This window comes from Grus americana, chromosome 1 (genome assembly GCF_028858705.1).
Source record: "Grus americana isolate bGruAme1 chromosome 1, bGruAme1.mat, whole genome shotgun sequence".
In the NCBI taxonomy this organism is placed as follows: Eukaryota; Metazoa; Chordata; class Aves; order Gruiformes; family Gruidae; genus Grus; species Grus americana.
In genome coordinates, this window is record NC_072852.1 from 205,470,032 (window position 1) to 205,488,843 (window position 18,812).

Below are 18,812 nucleotides of genomic sequence, written 5' to 3' on the forward strand. Positions count from 1 at the left end.
CTTATTTGCCCCTTTTTTTCATGATTGGACTTTGAATTGCAGAGGACCCTTGCTTCATTTAATGTAAGAAATGAAACCCTGTCGACAATATCTTTAAATTGCAAAGGATATTAGGGATATGCCTGTAGGATTCACTACATTTTTAAAGATATTAATATATAGCAGAGCTAAAAAGAAGAGGAAATTTTCATCTTGAACAATTTATTAATGATTTAAGATTTTGAATGAAATCATAACGAAAGGTAACTTTTACTTATATATATTCACATAGATATATATGACATAAAAATGCAAAATCAATTGATCCAGAAATGATGGGAGATTTAGATAAGGAAAAAGTCAAAATTACATGTTTTGGCATTTCCAAATGGGAACTGAAATAAAATTCAGTTTGCTTTAATTAGCTTTCTTCACTTAGTTTCATTTTCAATTAAATTCAATGCTAAAATATGTTTTTGTAATGCTACCACAAAACTTTGGATATTGGATTAAGCAGAAAGTAAGTAATTTTAACTCTTTTTTTCAACTGCCTTTTCTATCAGGAAATGATACTGACAAAAAAAATCCTAACCAGCTTATATGTGTCCTAAGTCAAATTGGAAACACAATGTTTCACAAGCAGTGAAAGCAGTATAGTGAAGCCACGTCTCAGGGAATTCTGTGCCTGCCTTTAACTCAGTAACACTGGTGACCTGTGAGATCCCACAGGAAGCTTGTGAATGTCTGTATTCCTCATTGAAGGTGTCTCAATTGTGTTCTTCAGTGTATGGGTCCTGACTTGTGATACTAAAGTATGATTTGTGGAAATGCTGAGGAAATGGAATCAGTTTGTCTCAGGGAGTTATTCCCTAAATCAATGCATCTAGATATCTTAATGAATGGAACTCAAGAAATTTAAAATTGTTCTTTCAGGGTAGAGCTTGAACTAGGGGGAAAAAGCTCTTTGCAAGGAAGAAGAAAATCTGAATTGATGTGAGCATTCTCCAGTCAGTTAAAATGAAGTAATGTCCTAGCAAAAAAAGAAGAATTTGTAAACAGGTTATGAACATTGTCTCATAAGTTATACAGACTAAGGAAATGAATTAAACTGGCAGAGACAACTTAATTTTGGAACTTTTAAAGTGCTTTAAATGTTCTTTTAATGTAGCTTTAAAAAAAAAAAAAAGTTGTACTGTGGGGTTTTTTTGGCTGAAAATAATTCATAGCAGCATGGGCCTCATAGATAATAAAGATCTCTATGGTCTGGTGCTTGTAGATAATAGGACAGGGTCTTTGGTGATATGGCAATATCCATTCTCCTCATTATTTCATATGCCAAAGGTTGGGCAGTGAAATACAACAAACATTTGCCTATCTGTAGCCTTTTTTGAGGCTAAATTCCCTCTGCACCTGCCCTGGAAACAATATACCCCTCACAAAGTAATTTATATCTCTTTTCCCTTCCCCTGAATGGTAGTGTGTGTCGCATATGCTGTACAGACAAGTGGCAGGAACAGAAGGAGGGGAAGTTAAACTGTGCTGTTAGAATTAGGCCTTTTGGGTCAAAGCTTTCCTTGCATGGATAGCACTTAGGAAAGTTTGTTTATGGGGCTGCTGACACCAATTAATCTCTGGAGAACTGAAGGAACGGATATCACAGAATCATAAACCAGCCCAGGTTGGAAGGGACCTTGAAAGATCATATGGGCCAACCTTTCATGGGAGAAGGAGCCTAGATGAGACTATCTAGTACCTTGCTCAATTGCATCTTGAAAACCTTTAGTCATGGAGACTGCCACATCCCTGAGGAGGTTGTTCCAGTGAAAGATTGTTCTCACAGTAAAAAATTTCTTTCTTATATTGAGATGAAACTTCTTTCGTGTGAAACCTCTCTGTATCTGTTGCTCCTTGCCTTCTCCATGTGACTCCTTGTGAAGAGAGAGCCTCTGCCCTCTTTGTAGCCACTCTTTAAGATATGCTGAAAGTTTGTATTATTTGTTGATTGCATTCCATTGGGAAAATGCAAAAAAAAAAGGTTGGACCGAGAAAGAAAGGAGATGACATATGTTCTCCAAAGAGAAAATCTCCACAAGAATAATGAGGTTGTCTGGGAGGGCTGAATATAGGGTTCCCCTCTTTTGGTGGGAATTTGTGCCTTTTCCACAAGGTCACATGCTATGTTTAATAGCACTTTAACAGTGTGTGGAACTAATATACATATATTTTTATCAACAAAGCAACAAATATGTAATAGAAATTACAAAAGGAATGTCAATAAGGAAGAACGTAACATAGCTTTTGTCCCACACGATGAAGAGTTCGTGCAATTCTAGTTCGAAGAATTTCTGGCCACTCATTCCTAATCCCATGTTACATGTTTTAGTCATGCCTGTGTTGTTTGGGGAGGTTGTGCCATGCATTAGCTCCATTCAATGGCTCACATCTGTTGCAAAGAGGCAGATTCAGTGCTGCTGTGATAGGGATATCTAAAGATAGTAGTGCCTCTGAATTTCTTCCAGCCATAGGAATGCAGGTTTTGTGATTCAAATACGTCTAAGGAGAATTCATCCAGAATGCCAAAGAGTCCGTAAATTAAATAGGTGTAATAGGTAAAAAATAAAATGTAGAATTGATGATTGTCACCTATGACAAAACACAGTGCAAAGAGTCCTTATGTTCCCTTTGTAAGTGAAGAATGACTCTATGAGAAAAGATAAAGGGTGTACGGACAAAATAATCAACCATATGTTCCCTCAGCCCTCCTACGTCACTTGTAATTTGTATAAAATATGAGCAGAGTCAGATACAGCAAATGGATAAGGTGGCTGCAACACGTTGTTCCCACCTGTAAGTGGGAACCACTAATAAGCTGAAGTCTCAGACTCACAGGTGCGTCATAACAGATCTGCGTAGTAGGTAACTGTGGCATAATAGCCTGTACGGGAAAACAGGCAACAGACAATGGTTGCAAAGGAATAAAATGGTGGACTTGTGAGTGAAAATACACCAGATTTGGCTCAGACATGGTATCCTGTATTACATAGTCATGTATGTCATTTAATAAACCTGTTTTTTACTGCTTTCCCTATAAAATGGGATAGTATTTTGTAGCTTTATAGATGTTTAGGAAAAAAAAATCATTTAAAGTTTTTGACCTTATCAGCTATTACAGTCGCAAGTCAAAAAACTGGACAAAAGGAATCCCTCCACATGGATAGATATGATGTGCAGAGAACATAATTTGAAACTTTGCATATCACTTTGCCTTTATTCACTACCACTTATCCTTCTTATTCAGAATCAGAAAAAAACATTCAGTCAGGAAGGCCATTTGTGTCATAGAACTGTTTCTGTTATGTTGTTCTCCAAAGCACATTGACTCTCAGAGTGGGATTGCAGTGGATAATATTCTGAGAAGTAAAAAAATATTTCTGAAACAGGTACCTGTATGTGGGAGTAGGATTTCCATGAGCTTGACAATTCAGAGATACTTTCTTCTCCTCAGAATCAGTTGGAAAAATCACATCGTCTGGCTCTTGTACAAACACCGGCCCATAATCAACACTTTCTGTGGAAATAGAAGTGCTATGGTTTAGGAAGTCTGAATAAAGGTAAATGTATTATAGCTTTTACAAAGTGAGATTAAACTACGTAACATTATGTTTGTTTTTCAGAGGTTCATATCACATTACTTCAGATGCTATATTCAAAAGCAAGAGTTAAAAGAAAAAAGATAAGGAAGAAATATTAATAAGTTAACAGTAAAATATATAGTATGATTTAAGTGTTCATCATTCCTTAATTATTTTTTTTATCAGATATATTTTGGCCTGCAGTCTAATGAGCAGCTCCAGAGAATTAAGCCAGTAATAGGAGTTAACTCTGCTTACAGAGAGAAAGGTAAACAAAAATTTTCTTGCTGCTTGGAGAAGCTTATCTCACAAAGAACTGAGACACAGTTTTCCCCTTTATGTCAAGGAGCTGCTAAGAAAAATCACTTATAAAATTAATGGCAGCAACTGGTGGCTACTATTAAATAATATATAGCAAAATTTGACATTTCATTATCCTCCACTGTCTTCTCTAATTTTGGCATGTATCTATATCTTCATATGAATGTACATTTCTGAACAAGAAAAGCTGAATAGACCCCTAGAATACATCTATGAGTACACTTCCTTCCTATTGTGAAGAGGGAAGTGTAACCTTCAAAAAAGTAAAAGGGTCCTGATCATGTAGGAAAAAAACCAACAACATTATGCTATTCAACCTTCCTTTTTAGTGACTATACACTTATTACACACTCAGTTTTTTGTCTTTTTCACTGCTATTCAAATGCAGATTTTGAAAATAACTTTATTTTCATGTATGTATGCTTCCACTGAAACAGATTCAAATAATTAGCCTGTCAACTTGTACAGACAACAAATCAGAGCCACAGCAATTAGTAATTTCTGTTTTTGTCATTTTCAAGTTTATTAGTCCTTTTTGTAGGACTATGTAAAAGAATGTGGATTTCTGTTCTGCATATTTACATTACTTTCATGTTTAGATGCATTACTTCATTTGGGTATATTGGCAGAAATATATCTTCTGGGACAGATATTATTTTAAAAAAAACCACAATAAATGATTTCTGATGTATGCTCTATTATTGAAGTTAAAATAGCTCCGGCACTAAGTTTTGCACACTACAGCTGAAACTGCCACGGGGCAGTGGAATCAGCTGGCAAAACTTCTTTTAAGAAAGGAAAATGTGGATACAAAAACATTGTATGGATTGTTTCTTATAAATTGATTACCTACTTCTTACACTGCACAAGAGAAAATACTAATGAATGTAGGCATAAATAATCACAGCTCTCATCAAACTAGAGTCTAACAAAACCAAGAATTAATTAATGAATGCAAAACTAAATCATGGGTTTAGATTTAGGTATTAATCCATGCAGATTAGTATGTGTATGGATAGGGAGTATATTCATGAAGATTAATGATTTTATCTTCTCCCTAGGAGTTACTCTGTAGATAAACTATAATGTTACAGTCTAGGATTGCTGGAAAGAAAAGAAAAAGGTGCAATGCTAAGTAGGTGCTGCTGTCACTAGCAGTACAGGTGATCTTTCTACCTGTAATATTTGCAATGGTAATACTGAAATACTGTGTTGCACTTTCCTTTTGTAAAAATAACCTAAATGCCTTAGGTGGAGGCTGGCATTCTTAATGGTAGTGGCCAAATGGATATTTGTGCTGTGTGGAATGAGAATAGGTTTTACTTCCACCTGCAGTGAAGAAAAAGGTAACAGAGAAAGTTCAGTGCATGCAAGTCATGCATCCCTGAAAGATGAAAAGATGTACTTAGCTGCTTATCTGCATTTCAGATGGAGTGTGGAGTACTGGCAGAGATTATTTGGAGACTCAGAAGCAACATAATAATGAATGAGAATGTTCATCACTTTGTAGCTAAATTGACTAAATGAATGCTTAGTTAGATCATCTGGACTGCAACAGAATAATTGAAGAAAAAGGTCTATTCTGAAGAGAAGGACGTGAGGTGTTGGTGGATGTGAAGCTCAACATGACCTGGCAATGCACGCTTGCAGCCCAGAAAACCAACCGTATCCTGGGCTGCATCAAGAGAAGTGTGACCAGCAGGTCGAGGGAGGTGATTCTGCCCCTCTACTCCACTCTTGTGAGACTCCACCTGGAGTACTGCATCCAGCTCTGGGGGTCCCAGTGCAAGAGAGACATGGAGCTGTTGGAGTGAGTCCAGAGGAGGCCACAAAGATGATCAGAGGGATGGAGCACCTCTCCTATGAGGACAGGCTGAGAGAGTTGGGGTTGTTCAGCCTGGAGAAGAGAAGGCTCCAGGGAGACCTTACAGCAGCCTTCCAGTACCTGAAAGGCAGCTTACAGGAAAGCTGGAGAGGGACTGTTTACAAGGGCATGGAGTGATAGGACAAGGGATAATGGCTTTAAACTGAAGAATTTAGATTAGATATATGGAAGACATTCTTTACTGTGAGGGTGGATACTACGACAGGTTGCCCAGAGAGGTTGTGGATGCCCCCTCCCTGGAAGTGTTCAAGGGCAGGTTGGATGGGGCTTTGGGCAGCCTGGTCTAGTGGAGGGTGTCCCTGCCCATGGGAGGGGTGTTGGAACGAGATGATCTTTGAGGTCCCTTCCAACCCAAACAATTCTATGATTCTATTATCGTTCTATGATATTAAAAAAAAATTAAAACTATTTTTTCAAATTAAGACACAGACTGGCTTATAATTAAAGAGAAAACTTTTTTCTTGTATATAATGCTAATAAAAGATCAGATAAAATGAAGCTTGGTGAAGGCTTCAGTAGTTGTATCAATGATGGTCACATAGTTGAGCTAGCACTTAACATCCTGTCAGAGGCAATGTAATGTCCTGTACTCTTCCAAAATTTGCCTGGATCACCACTGGAGACTTACTGCATTCTCTTTTCTACGTAGCGAGTTGAAAAAAAATCTGTGGGAATTGAGAACATCTCCCAGAAGCCAGGACAGAAGCTCTGCTAATAGAGCTGTTTCATGTGGGATGACTCTCAGGGATGCAGACCTCATTTCCCTTCCCCTAATACAGATAACGGAGGGAAAGCCAGGTTGTGAGGCATGCAGAGAGTCATAGTGTGAGGCTGCAGCTCTGCAAGACTAGTCAGTCATGGAGCCGGGACTGAGGAGTGAATTGGATTGAATGGTGACTCCACAGCCTGAAATCTCTGAAACTGAGCAATGTGCATAGTCACACTAAATTTACATAATTAATCCATTTTCCTAGAACAAATTAAAAAAAAAAAAGTATGTGCATGGCACTCATAATACAGAGATTTCTAACATTGCAGGATAAAAGCCTGCACTTTCAGGAAAATGTTTTACAGAATTTTGGATGTGTCTTACCAACTTCTCAGCTATTATTTCGAGTAACAATTACTTATTAGCAATTCTCAACATTTTCATATCAAAGAAGACACTTAAGGAACCATAATCTTAATTTATAATTGTCCTGGTTTCGGCTGAGATGATAGCATTAATTTTCTTTCTAGTAGCCAGTATAGTGCTGTGTTTTGGATTTAGTATGAGAATAATGTTAACAACACACTGATGTTTTTAGTTGTTGCTAGATAGTTGTAATGTCTATACTCAGTCAACAACTTTTCAGCTTCTCACACCCTGCCAGGTGCACAAGAAGCTGGGAGAGCACAGCCAGGACAGCTGACCCAGACTGGCCACAGGGATATTCCCCACCATATAACGTCATGCTCAGCATATAACTGAGGAAGCTAGCCAGGAGGCGGGATCGCTGCTCGGAAGCAGACTGGGCATCAGGTTTTGGTTTTTTCTGCATGTGGTGAGCAATTACATTTGTGCATCACTTGGTGTTATTGTTATTGTTGTTGTTTTTATTATTATTATTATTATTCTCTTCATTTGTTATCCTATTAAACTTTTTTTATCTCAAGCCATGAGTTTGTTCCCATTCTTCTCCACATCCCCTTGAGGGGGGAGCAAGCAGCTGCCTGGTGCTTAGTTACTAGCTGGGGTTAAACCATGACAATAATTAAAAACATTCAGTTCTGGGGTAAATGAATTGCTGATATTCAGCATTCAGATAAATGGCTTCAAATTTCTCCCAGAAATTATGTAACCACAATACTGCTTCACAATTTTTAATTTATCAAAACTGTTTAAATTTGATTCATGAATAACACCATGTCTTCTTCACCCTTTATACTGCCTGCATTGTTTCTGAGGCAGACATGCCCCCTGAGACAATAACATGCAGACTAAAACCTGAAGTGCTTGGAGAAAACATATATTTAATGATCAGTATGGGATTTAATCAGCCTTCTCAGGAATAGGTGAATCTCATGTATCGCCATTTTTAGGGACTGGATATTTTAAGTAGGTGGCAATGAAGTTCAACAGTTGAATAGTAGATATGGGTTAAAAGTTCACTTTTCAATAACTTTGATGTTATTGCCAGTCTTGGTGCATTATTTGATTCAGGATTTCCAAGCTATATCTACATTAGCAGCAGTGAATGCTTAGGAGGGCTTGACATCATTCTGCTTGAGGATTCCCAGTCTGAAGTGGGTGACCACATGAATTTCACCTGATTACAACTGGGAATTTCTTAATTTCTCTTTTAGCAGTATTGCATTACTTATTAAACATGTATTTAGTCAACATCAAAAACCTAGATACAATTTCTTCAGCATACAGCATAACTGCACAATGATTAATATTTACGGAGATTGTTCATGCATCCTTTTACGAACTAGACTGGAGGACTGCTCAATTATGCTCAAAAAAGCCAACATCAGGATTAATAAACTCTGGTTATTAGTCCCAAGTCTAATCCACTGCATCAGTGTGCTCTTTCTGATGAGAGTCTTCCTTGAAAAATTAATCTCTGGGTCTTACCACTGTTTGATCACTAGCAGTTATAGCAGTATATTCTTTGATACCTTATGCTAGTTTCACAAGTAGCCAAGGTGAGGGTTAGATTTTTACATGACAGGAGACAGGATGATTGCCAAGGAAAAAGAAAGAAAGTGCCTTATTATAAAATCCACCCAACTATCTTTACACATATGAACTATTCTATGTAAGAAAACAGGTTTATATATGTGTTCAAATTTTTACAGGATTAGAAACACTAACCATTTGAGAACCATACAGCAGAAGAACTCTTAAGCTAAAATGACCAGCATTGACCCCTATATCTACAGTACATACACTCCAAACAGCGTTACTGCAGAACGTTACATACTGGGGCAGGTTAACCTTGGCCAGCTGCCAGGTGCCCACCTGCTGCTCACTCCCTCACCTGGGGAGAAAATAGGATGAAAAAGCTCCTGGGTTGAGATAAAGACAGGGAGATCCCTTACAAGTTACTGTCATGGGCAAAACAGGCTCAACTTGGGAAAACTTATTTCCAGTTAAAATAGACTTGGGTAGTGAGAAACAAAGGCAAAAAGGAAAGCAATGCTTTCCCCCCACCCCACCGCCTTTTTCCAGGCTCAGCTTCCCTCCTCTGCCCCAACTCTTCCCAGCCATAGACCTGTCATGTATGACACAGGATCTATGGGGAACTCTGCAGTGACCTCTTGGGATCAGGCCAGAGACCCCAGGGTGTCTGAAGTGCCCTGGAGACCCAACTTCAAGCACATGAATTAATCTGTACAGGGTGTCCAGGTCCCAACAGGTAACTACCCAATGCCATTTGGGAGGTCGTGGAGTGTCTGAGACCACCCAGGCAGAGCAGATCAGCATGGTGCCACATTCACACCAGCCCTGCCCTGCCCTGCTGTAGCGGCTACAGACCATTGAGGTTCCTCACAGCACCTGAGTGACACTGTGAAGCCTGTTTCCAGACACCTGAACCCTGGGCAGCCAGGTGTGAGCTAACTGTCCATGCACAGAGACAGCAGATTGCTAGGTGTTACAGTTGGGATTAAAATAAGCATTTAGTGCATTTTTCCCAGGTCTCATGTCCTATCTACTTAATATCCATAGGCTATTAGGATGTAAGACAGCCCAAGTGGCACTAAGTCAGTATGTTAAACACCTGAATTGCTCCCCAGTGTTTAGACATGTTGTAGTTTAACCCCAGCCAGCAGCTCAGCACCACGCAGCTTCTTGCTCGCTCCTCCCCAGCGTGATGAGGGAGAGAATGGGAAGGGTAAAAGTGAGAAAACCTGTGGTTTGAGATAAGGACTGTTTAATAGGTAAAGCAAAATCTGCGCACACAAGCAAAGCAAACCAAGGAATTCATTCAACACTTCCCATCAGCGGGCAGGTGTTCAGCCATCTCCAGGAAAGCAGGGCTCCATCACACATAATGGTGACTTGGGAAGACAAATGCCATCATTCCAAATATTCCCCTTCTTCCTTCTTCTTCCTCCAGTTTCTTGTGCTGAGCATAATGTCATATGGTATGGAATAGCCCTTTGGTCAGTTGGGGTCAGCTGTCCCGGCTGTTTCCCCTCCCAACCCCTTGTGCACCCCCAGCCTACTCGCTGGTGGGGTGGTGTGAGAAGCAGAAAAGGCATTGGCTCTGTGTAAGCACTGTTCAGCAATAAGTAAAAGCTCTCTGTGTTATCAACACTGTTTTCAGCATAAATCCAAAACCTAGCCCCATACTAGCTACTGTGAAGAAAACTAACTCTATCCCAGCCAAAACCAGCATAGGACACCATATTTATTTTTCTGCACCACCATGCTGAGCTCCACCTCACTCTGCCCCAGCCCTGACAGCAAAGAGGAAACCCAGGGGAGGTGGGGTGGGACAGGACAGTGAGGGGCCATGAGGTGACCGCAGCCCCGGACAAAAGGCTGTCCCCACACAAACAGGAGTGACAGTGGCTCTCCATGTTGGCTGTTTTCCCTAAGGGCCTGAGGTGTGGGCTTCATCCATCCCACTGTGTTTAACAAGGCAGAAGAGCGACAGCCCTTCTTCCCTGGGGAGCCAAGAGCTCGGCTTTCCACCAGCTCTGGAACCCACTGTGATGCGGTGGCTGCGTCACAGCAGGCGGAACACTGGTGGTGGCCTTCTCACAGGGGCTGGGGACACAGCTGCCCAGGATGGGTGTGGAAAGGGCTGCGTGGTGAGCCGGCCCAGACTGGAGGTGAGCAGGCGGGTGTGCGAGGGCTGAGGTGAGTGGGCATGGAGGAGGGCAGGGAGGGGAGGACAGGGCTGATGAGCCTGGGCAGGGAGGCAGGGGCTGCCCATGGCACGGCAGATGGCGGCTGCTCCTCCTTTGTCTTCCAGAGCTGGCAGCTCACACAAGGATGGGACCAGACCATGGCACACTCCTGTCCTCAGCCACACAGCCAGAGAGATTCGCAGTCTTCTACAGGACACTCACACAAAGTTAAGGCATCAAGAGTCTGGCAGAGCCCTGGGCAGGGGTTGCCAATGGTGAGCCAGGGCGGCTTCCCCTTTGCTTGTTTTCTTGCCTTTTTGCAGCCACAGGGCCAGATGGGACAGGACCAGACCATGGCGCACTCCTGTCCTCGGCCACACAGGCAGAGAGATTTGCTGCTGTCTCCCAGGACACTGACAAAAAGTTAAGGAATCAAAACACACCAAGTGATGCATGTGCACTGCCAGAGTGGGTGGCAGGATGGTGGTGGCCCATGCCACCATGAGATGGGTGTCTCCTGGCTGCCAGGGAGATGTGGGACTAACAGCCTTGGCCTGAGGCTGGCAGAGCCATGGGCAGGGGTTGTCCCTGGTGAGCCAGGGTGGCTGCTCCCTTTGTTTTGTTATCCTGCCTTTTGCAGCCGCAGGACCAGACAGGGACAGGACCAGACCATGGCACGCTCCCATCCTCAGCCACACAGCCAGAGAGATTCGCAACCTTCTCCAAGGACACAGACACCAAGTTAAGGCATCAAGAGTCTGGGAGAACCTTGGGTAGCAGTTGCCCATGGTGAGCCAGGGTGACTGATCCCTTTGTTTTGTTATCCTGCCTTTTGCAGCCGCAGGACCAGACAGGGACAGGACCAGACCATGGCACGCTCCCATCCTCAGCTACAGAGCCAAAGGGATTTGCTACTGTCTCCAAGGCCACTCACACAAAGTTAAGGAATCAAGAGTCTGGGAGAAAGTTGGGTAGCGGTTGCCCATGGTGAGCCAGGGTGGCTGCCCCTTTGTTTGTTATCCTGCCTTTTGCAGCCTCAAGGCCAGACAGGGACAGGACCAGACCATGGCACGCTCCCATTCTCATCTACAGAGCCAGAGGGATTTGCTATTGTCTCCAAGGCCACTTACACAAAGTTAAGACATCAAGAGTCTGGGAGAAAGTTGGGTAGCAGTTGCCCATGGTGAGCCAGGGTGGCTGCTCCTTTGTTTGTTCTCCTGCCTTTTGCAGCCGCAGGACCAGACAGGGACAGGACCAGACCATGGCACACTCCCATCCTCAGCTACAGAGCCAGAGAGATTCACTGCCTTCCACAAGGAAACAGACACAAAGTTAAGGCATCAAGAGTCTGGCAGGGCCCTGGCCAGGGGTTGTCCCTGGTGAGCCAGGGTGAGTGCTCCCTTTGTTTTGTTATCCTGCCTTTTGCAGCCTCAAGGCCAGACAGGGACAGGACCAGACCATGACACACTCCCGTCCTCAGCCACACAGCCAGAGAGATTTGCAATTGTCTCCAAGGCCACTCACACCAAGTTAAGGCATTAAGAGTCTGGGAGAACCTTGGGTAGCGGTTGCCCGTGGTGAGCCAGGGTGACTGATCCCTTTGTTTTGTTATCCTGCCTTTTGCAGCCGCAGGACCAGACGGGGACAGGACCAGACCATGGCACACTCCCGTCCTCAGCTACAGAGCCAGAGAGATTTGCTGCCTTCTACAAAGACACAGACACAAAGTTAAGGCATCAAGAGTCTGGCAGAGCCCTGGCCAGAGGTTGTCCCTAGTGAGCCAGGGTGGCTGCTCCTGTGTTTTGTTATCCTGCCTTTTGCAGCCGCAGGACCAGACAGGGACAGGACCAGAGCATGGCACGCTCCCATCCTCAGCTACAGAGCCAGAGGGATTCACTGCCTTCTACAGGGACACAGACACAAAGTTAAGGCATCAAGAGTCTGGCAGGGCCCTGGCCAGGGGTGGCCCATGGTGAGCCAGGGTGACTGCCCCTTTGTTTGTTATCTTGCCTTTTGCAGCCTCAAGGCCAGACAGGGACAGGACCAGACCATGGCACGCTCCCATCCTCAGCTACAGAGCCAGAGGCATTTGCTATTGTCTCCAAGACCACTCACACAAAGTTAAGGCATCAAGAGTCTGGGAGAAAGTTGGGTAGCAGTTGCCCGTGGTGAGCCAGGGTGAGTGCTCCCTTTGTTTTGTTATCCTGCCTTTTGCAGCCTCAAGGCCAGACAGGGACAGGACCAGACCATGGCACGCTCCCATCCTCAGCCACACAGCCAGAGGCATTTGCTGTTGTCTCCAAGGCCACTCACACAAAGTTAAGGAAATAAGAGTCTGGGAGAACCTTGGGTAGCGGTTGCCCATGGTGAGCCAGGGTGACTGATCCCTTTGTTTTGTTATCCTGCCTTTTGCAGCCTCAAGGCCAGACAGGGACAGGACCAGACCATGGCACACTCCCATCCTCAGCCACACAGCCAGAGGGATTTGCTACTGTCTCCAAGGCCACTCACACAAAGTTAAGGAATCAAGAGTCTGAGAGGACCTTGGGTAGCGGTTGCCCATGGTGAGCCAGGGTGACGGCTCCCTTTGTTTGTTATCCTGCCTTTTGCAGCCTCAAGGCCAGACAGGGACAGGACCAGACCATGGCACACGCCCGTTCTCAGCCACACAGCCAGAGAGATTCACTGCCTTCTACAAGGACACAGACACAAAGTTAAGGCATCAAGAGTCTGGCATCGCCCTGGCCAGGGGTTGTCCATGGTGAGCCAGGGTGGCTGCTCCCTTTGTTTTGTTATCCTGCCTTTTGCAGCCTCAAGGCCAGACAGGGACAGGACCAGACCATGGCACGCTCCCATCCTCAGCTACAGAGCCAGAGGCATTTGCTACTGTCTCCAAGGCCACTCACGCCAAGTTAAGGCATCAAGAGTCTGGGAGAACCTTGGGTAGCGGTTGCCCGTGGTGAGCCAGGGTGAGTGCTCCCTTTGTTTTGTTATCCTGCCTTTTGCAGTCGCAGGACCAGACAGGGACAGGACCAGACCATGGCACGCTCCCATCCTCAGCCACACAGCCAGAGAGATTCACGGCCTTCTACAAGGACACAGACACAAAGTTAAGGCATCAAGAGTCTGGCAGAGCCCTGTCCAGGGGTTGTCCCTGGTGAGCCAGGGTGGCTGCTCCTGTGTTTTGTTATCCTGTCTTTTGCAACCTCAAGGCCAGACAGGGACAGGACCAGACCATGGCACGCTCTCGTTCTCAGCCACACAGCCAGAGGCATTTGCTACTGTCTCCAAGGCCACTCACACAAAGTTAAGGCATCAAGAGTCTGGGAGAACCTTGGGTAGCGGTTGCCCATGGTGAGCCAGGGTGACTGCTCGCTTTGTTTTGTTATCCTGCCTTTTGCAGCCGCAGGACCAGACAGGGACAGGACCAGACCATGGCACGCTCCCATCCTCAGCTACAGAGCCAGAGGGATTCACTGCCTTCTACAGGGACACAGACACAAAGTTAAGGCATCAAGAGTCTAGCAGAGCCCTGGCCAGGGGTTGTCCCTGGTGAGCCATGGTGGCTGCTCCTGTGTTTTGTTATCCTGCCTTTTGCAGCCTCAAGGCCAGACAGGGACAGGACCAGACCATGGCACGCTCCCATCCTCAGCTACAGAGCCAGAGGCATTTGCTATTGTCTCCAAGGCCACTCACGCCAAGTTAAGGCATCAAGAGTCTGGGAGAACCTTGGGTAGCGGTTACCCGTGGTGAGCCAGGGTGACTGCTCCCTTTGTTTTGTTATCCTGCCTTTTGCAGCCTCAAGGCCAGACAGGGACAGGACCAGACCATGGCACGCTCCCGTCCTCAGCCACACAGCCAGAGAGATTCACTGCCTTCTACTAGGACACAGACACAAAGTTAAGGCATCAAGAGTCTGGCAGGGCCCTGTCCAGGGGTTGTCCCTGGTGAGCCAGGGTGAGTGCTCCCTTTGTTTTGTTATCCTGCCTTTTGCAGCCGCAGGAGCAGACAGGGACAGGACCAGACCATGGCATGCTCCCATCCTCAGCTACAGAGCCAGAGGCATTTGCTACTGTCTCCAAGGCCACTCACGCCAAGTTAAGGAATCGAGAGTCTGGGAGGACCTTGGGTAGCGGTTGCCCATGGTGAGCCAGGGTGACTGATCCCTTTGTTTTGTTATCCTGCCTTTTGCAGCCTCAAGGCCAGACAGGGACAGGACCAGACCATGGCACGCTCCCATCCTCAGGTACAGAGCCAGAGGGATTTGCTATTGTCTCCAAGGCCACTCACGCCAAGTTAAGGCATCAAGAGTCTGGGAGAACCTTGGGTAGCGGTTGCCCATGGTGAGCCAGGGTGAGTGCTCCCTTTGTTTTGTTATCCTGCCTTTTGCAGCCGCAGGACCAGACAGGGACAGGACCAGACCATGGCACACTCCCATCCTCAGCCACACAGCGAGAGAGATTTGCGACCTTCTACAAGGACACACACACAAAGTTAAGGAATCAAGAGTCTGGGAGAACCTTGGGTAGCGGTTGCCCATGGTGAGCCAGGGTGAATGATCCCTTTGTTTTGTTATCCTGCCTTTTGCAGCCTCAAGGCCAGACAGGGACAGGACCAGACCATGGCACGCTCCCATCCTCAGCTACAGAGCCAGAGGGATTTGCTACTGTCTCCAAGGCCACTCACACAAAGTTAAGGAATCAAGAGTCTGGGAGGACCTTGGGTAGCGGTTGCCCATGGTGAGCCAGGGTGACTGATCCCTCTGTTTTGTTATCCTGCCTTTTGCAGCCTCAAGGCCAGACAGGGACAGGACCAGACCATGGCACGCTCCCATCCTCAGCTACAGAGCCAGAGGCATTTGCTACTGTCTCCAAGGCCACTCACGCCAAGTTAAGGCATCAAGAGTCTGGGAGAACCTTGGGTAGCGGTTGCCCATGGTGAGCCAGGGTGACTGCTCGCTTTGTTTTGTTATCCTGCCTTTTGCAGCCTCAGGACCAGACAGGGACAGGACCAGACCATGGCACGCTCCCATCCTCAGCTACAGAGCCAGAGAGATTCGCTACGTTCTACAAGGAAACAGACACAAAGTTAAGGCATCAAGAGTCTGGCAGCGCCCTGGCCAGGGGTTGTCCCTGGTGAGCCAGGGTGGCTGCTCCCTTTGTTTTGTTATCCTGCCTTTTGCAGCCGCAGGACCAGACAGGGACAGGACCAGACCATGGCACACGCCCGTCCTCAGCTACAGAGCCAGAGAGATTCGCTGCCTTCTACAAGCACACAGACACAAAGTTAAGGCATCAAGAGTCTGGCAGAGGCCTGGCCAGGGGTTGTCCCTGGTGAGCCAGGGTGAGTGCTCCCTTTGTTTTGTTATCCTGCCTTTTGCAGTCGCAGGACCAGACAGGGACAGGACCAGACCATGGCACACTCCCATCCTCAGCCACACAGCGAGAGAGATTCACTGCCTTCTACAGGGACACAGACACAAAGTTAAGGCATCAAGAGTCTGGGAGAACCTTGGGTAGCGGTTGCCCATGGTGAGCCAGGGTGACTGATCCCATTGTTTTGTTATCCTGCCTTTTGCAGCCTCAAGGCCAGACAGGGACAGGACCAGACCATGGCACACACCCGTTCTCAGCCACACAGCCAGAGAGATTCACTGCCTTCTACAAGGACACAGACACAAAGTTAAGGCATCAAGAGTCTGGAAGATCCGTGGCCAGAGGTTGTCCCTGGTGAGCCAGGGTGGCTGCTCCCTTTGTTTTGTTATCCTGCCTTTTGCAGCCTCAAGGCCAGACAGGGACAGGACCAGACCATGGCACACTCCCATCCTCAGCCACACAGCCAGAGGGATTTGCTACTGTCTCCAAGGCCACTCACACAAAGTTAAGGAATCAAGAGTCTGAGAGGACCTTGGGTAGCGGTTGCCCATGGTGAGCCAGGGTGACGGCTCCCTTTGTTTGTTATCCTGCCTTTTGCAGCCTCAAGGCCAGACAGGGACAGGACCAGACCATGGCACACGCCCGTTCTCAGCCACACAGCCAGAGAGATTTCCTGCCTTCTACAAGGACACAGACACAAAGTTAAGGCATCAAGAGTCTGGCATCGCCCTGGCCAGGGGTTGTCCCTGGTGAGCCAGGGTGGCTGCTCCCTTTGTTTTGTTATCCTGCCTTTTGCAGCCTCAAGGCCAGACAGGGACAGGACCAGACCATGGCACGCTCCCATCCTCAGCTACAGAGCCAGAGATATTCACTGCCTTCTACAAGGACACAGACACAAAGTTAAGGCATCAAGAGTCTGGCATCGCCCTGGCCAGGGGTTGTCCCTGGTGAGCCAGGGTGGCTGCTCCCTTTGTTTTGTTATCCTGCCTTTTGCAGCCTCAAGGCCAGACAGGGACAGGACCAGACCATGGCACGCTCCCATCCTCAGCTACAGAGCCAGAGGGATTTGCTACTGTCTCCAAGGCCACTCACGCCAAGTTAAGGCATCAAGAGTCTGGGAGAACCTTGGGTAGCGGTTGCCCGTGGTGAGCCAGGGTGAGTGCTCCCTTTGTTTTGTTATCCTGCCTTTTGCAGTCGCAGGACCAGACAGGGACAGGACCAGACCATGGCACGCTCCCATCCTCAGCCACACAGCCAGAGAGATTCACGGCCTTCTACAAGGACACAGACACAAAGTTAAGGCATCAAGAGTCTGGCAGAGCCCTGTCCAGGGGTTGTCCCTGGTGAGCCAGGGTGGCTGCTCCTGTGTTTTGTTATCCTGTCTTTTGCAGCCTCAAGGCCAGACAGGGACAGGACCAGACCATGGCACGCTCTCGTTCTCAGCCACACAGCCAGAGGCATTTGCTACTGTCTCCAAGGCCACTCACACAAAGTTAAGGCATCAAGAGTCTGGGAGAACCTTGGGTAGTGGTTGCCCATGGTGAGCCAGGGTGACTGCTCGCTTTGTTTTGTTATCCTGCCTTTTGCAGCCGCAGGACCAGACAGGGACAGGACCAGACCATGGCACGCTCCCATCCTCAGCTACAGAGCCAGAGGGATTCACTGCCTTCTACAGGGACACAGACACAAAGTTAAGGCATCAAGAGTCTAGCAGAGCCCTGGCCAGGGGTTGTCCCTGGTGAGCCATGGTGGCTGCTCCCTTTGTTTTGTTATCCTGCCTTTTGCAGCCTCAAGGCCAGACAGGGACAGGACCAGACCATGGCACGCTCCCATCCTCAGCTACAGAGCCAGAGGCATTTGCTATTGTCTCCAAGGCCACTCACGCCAAGTTAAGGCATCAAGAGTCTGGGAGAACCTTGGGTAGCGGTTACCCGTGGTGAGCCAGGGTGACTGCTCCCTTTGTTTTGTTATCCTGCCTTTTGCAGCCTCAAGGCCAGACAGGGACAGGACCAGACCATGGCACGCTCCCGTCCTCAGCCACACAGCCAGAGAGATTCACTGCCTTCTACTAGGACACAGACACAAAGTTAAGGCATCAAGAGTCTGGCAGGGCCCTGTCCAGGGGTTGTCCCTGGTGAGCCAGGGTGAGTGCTCCCTTTGTTTTGTTATCCTGCCTTTTGCAGCCGCAGGAGCAGACAGGGACAGGACCAGACCATGGCATGCTCCCATCCTCAGCAACAGAGCCAGAGGCATTTGCTACTGTCTCCAAGGCCACTCACGCCAAGTTAAGGAATCGAGAGTCTGGGAGGACCTTGGGTAGCGGTTGCCCATGGTGAGCCAGGGTGACTGATCCCTTTGTTTTGTTATCCTGCCTTTTGCAGCCTCAAGGCCAGACAGGGACAGGACCAGACCATGGCACGCTCCCATCCTCAGGTACAGAGCCAGAGGGATTTGCTATTGTCTCCAAGGCCACTCACGCCAAGTTAAGGCATCAAGAGTCTGGGAGAACCTTGGGTAGCGGTTGCCCATGGTGAGCCAGGGTGAGTGCTCCCTTTGTTTTGTTATCCTGCCTTTTGCAGTCGCAGGACCAGACAGGGACAGGACCAGACCATGGCACACTCCCATCCTCAGCCACACAGCGAGAGAGATTTGCGACCTTCTACAAGGACACACACACAAAGTTAAGGAATCAAGAGTCTGGGAGAACCTTGGGTAGCGGTTGCCCATGGTGAGCCAGGGTGAATGATCCCTTTGTTTTGTTATCCTGCCTTTTGC

General features: G+C 46.8%; 1 protein-coding gene across 5 annotated transcripts in view; it reads right to left on the reverse strand.

The window, feature by feature from the left end:
- Window positions 1-18,812, reverse strand: part of CNTN5 (contactin 5) — a 753,708-nt gene that overhangs the window by 252,167 nt on the left and 482,729 nt on the right. For all 5 annotated transcript variants that reach the window (XM_054805742.1, XM_054805482.1, XM_054805387.1 and 2 more), the window contains one exon: window positions 3,424-3,547. In XM_054805742.1, the coding sequence (XP_054661717.1) occupies window positions 3,424-3,547 (124 nt within the window). The remainder of the gene's footprint in view (window positions 1-3,423; window positions 3,548-18,812) is intronic.